Source organism: Mya arenaria, chromosome 15 (assembly GCF_026914265.1).
Source record: "Mya arenaria isolate MELC-2E11 chromosome 15, ASM2691426v1".
NCBI lineage: Eukaryota > Metazoa > Mollusca > Bivalvia > Myida > Myidae > Mya > Mya arenaria.
The window spans coordinates 8,426,923-8,429,101 of NC_069136.1; the positions used below are offsets into that span (position 1 = coordinate 8,426,923).

The window sequence follows — 2,179 nt, forward strand, 5'->3', positions numbered from 1 at the left end:
TAATGACATAACGGGTACAACATATTTAAAGTATCTTTCATGGCCGATCTGATGATGATGCAAGATGGTGAACATATCTTACCCGAGCGACAATGGTAGATGCTTATTCTCCCACCTCAGTTAAACAAACTATAGAAAAATGTATTTTCTTGCTGTAATTATTTGTACGTAGAAGAAAAAAGTAGTACCATACGGGTCCTTTTTTCATCTTTACCCGTGGGCAAGATAATGATTTTTCAGCTTCCAAAACTATTTGGATCTACTCATCTGGGCTGGGAGAAAGAAGAGCCTTTATTTCACCTCGAATGGGTAGCATTACATGCGTCTGTATATTTGTTAATAATAAATATCAACTGTAATAGTCAAAGAACCAAATGCACTTTATTGACTTAATTAGTTTGGTATAAAAAGAAATCCAAATTAAAAGTTTGCTTTGATCATTTTATGATTTATATGCATATTAAATATGTGGTTGATCAAATGAGTCATTTACTTTTTTATTTTGACAGAAACAAAGTTCGGCCGCCTCTGCAATGAATAATATTTATTATTCTCGCCGCTTAAGAGTTGCACAGGAGTGCAAAAACATTGGGACACCTCAACAAGAGAAGATTCTTTTAGGAAATATGAATGGAAGAGAAAAAATTGTAAAACACCATAGCATACTTTACTGTCCCATTTCAAAAATTGGAACAAAGTTTTTTGGAAAGGTACTGCAATATTTGGTAACGAATAGCACATATGCGTCGCAATATAACGATAACGGGAAATACGGACACAAAATAATACAAAAAATAGAGAAATCAAGAGAACTAAATGACATGCAACACTCAGCGGAATTGAATGTAACTACAGCATTCATGTTTGTCAGGAACCCTTACGCGCGTCTTTTCTCGGCGTATGTCGACAAGATATACACTCCTAACTTCGGGATGGGGGACACAATTGGGCGCGAAGCTGCAACTACTGTAAGAAATTATACAAAGGATTCTAACTATAAGCACGATATCACTTTTCGAGAGTTTGTGCAATATATTCTAAAACTCGATAAAGATCACAAAACTATCGATGGCCATTTTAGACCGATGAGTGATCATTGCGACGCATGCGCAGTTCCCTATACATTCATTGGCCAACTGGAAACGTTACAAGACGACGTCAGCTACTTAATGAATCAATGGAGAAACGAGTTTCCGTACTTCAAATTTAAATTTAATGACTTTGAAAAGGAATCTGCTATTCACGATGCGCGATATGAAGTTGGGAAATTATTCTTTAACAGAAAATACCCCGACGATAAAAACTTCCCATTTTACAATAAGTCTGTTCGAATTTGGTGTAGTCTACAAATTAGAGGAATTATCTCAAAGCACAGTAGATTTCCATTTACGAAAAACAAAGCAACGATGATAACAAAAGACAGGTTTACTGCTGCATTGATGGACGCACTTGAAAACAGGAAAGATATATCAGCCATCAAGGATCAGCGTACAGAGGCATATATACAAGCATATCATACTATTCCGCTTACAGAGATGCGTCAACTAAGAGAATATGTTTTGAAAGATTGTAAATTGTTCGGTTATGATGACTCGCCGAAAGAATTGTTCGACAGAAATGTGTCGACCATTGATCATCTTTACCTGGACGGACTTTAAGATAACATTTAAAATATTTGTATGAAATGAATCTCTATCTATCATACAACAAGTTTTTAAATAGAACGCAATGCACATGATTGATATGGCTTTGTTAGGTTAGGCCTGTTTTTATGCATAATTGGCCATCTATTGTTTATGTTATGAATTGTTATTTTAAGTGGAAACGTTCGTTTTTTCAATCAAACATTTCAGTATATGGTTAACACAGGATTATGTTTTCTGTTCTAATGAATGTGCCAACGAAAACAAGCAACTTGGTTTCTTAGATATTGTGCACGATTCCCCCTATACATGTACGCGGTAAAACGGGTGCACACATATTGGGGTAAACTATACAGTATGCCAACTGACAGATATGTTGTGTCAAGTTGGTTTATCAGATGCTGATAACGCTACATGACGCTGGCCGAAACATGGGACATCTCGTTTGAAGAACATTTTTAGAGCCATTTTTTGCGAACATGGTTGGACAACAGTGATATAATACTGCTGTCAAAAAAAACAGATCGCAGGTTTTC

The 2,179-nt window shown here is 35.8% G+C and overlaps 1 protein-coding gene across 1 annotated transcript; it reads left to right on the plus strand.

Moving 5' to 3' along the window:
* Positions 1 to 626: 626 nt before the first annotated feature.
* On the plus strand, positions 627 to 1,658 carry LOC128220158 (carbohydrate sulfotransferase 9-like). The gene has a single exon (XM_052928437.1). The coding sequence runs from the start codon at positions 627 to 629 to the stop codon at positions 1,656 to 1,658; it is 1,032 nt and encodes a 343-aa protein (XP_052784397.1).
* Positions 1,659 to 2,179: the final 521 nt, after the last annotated feature.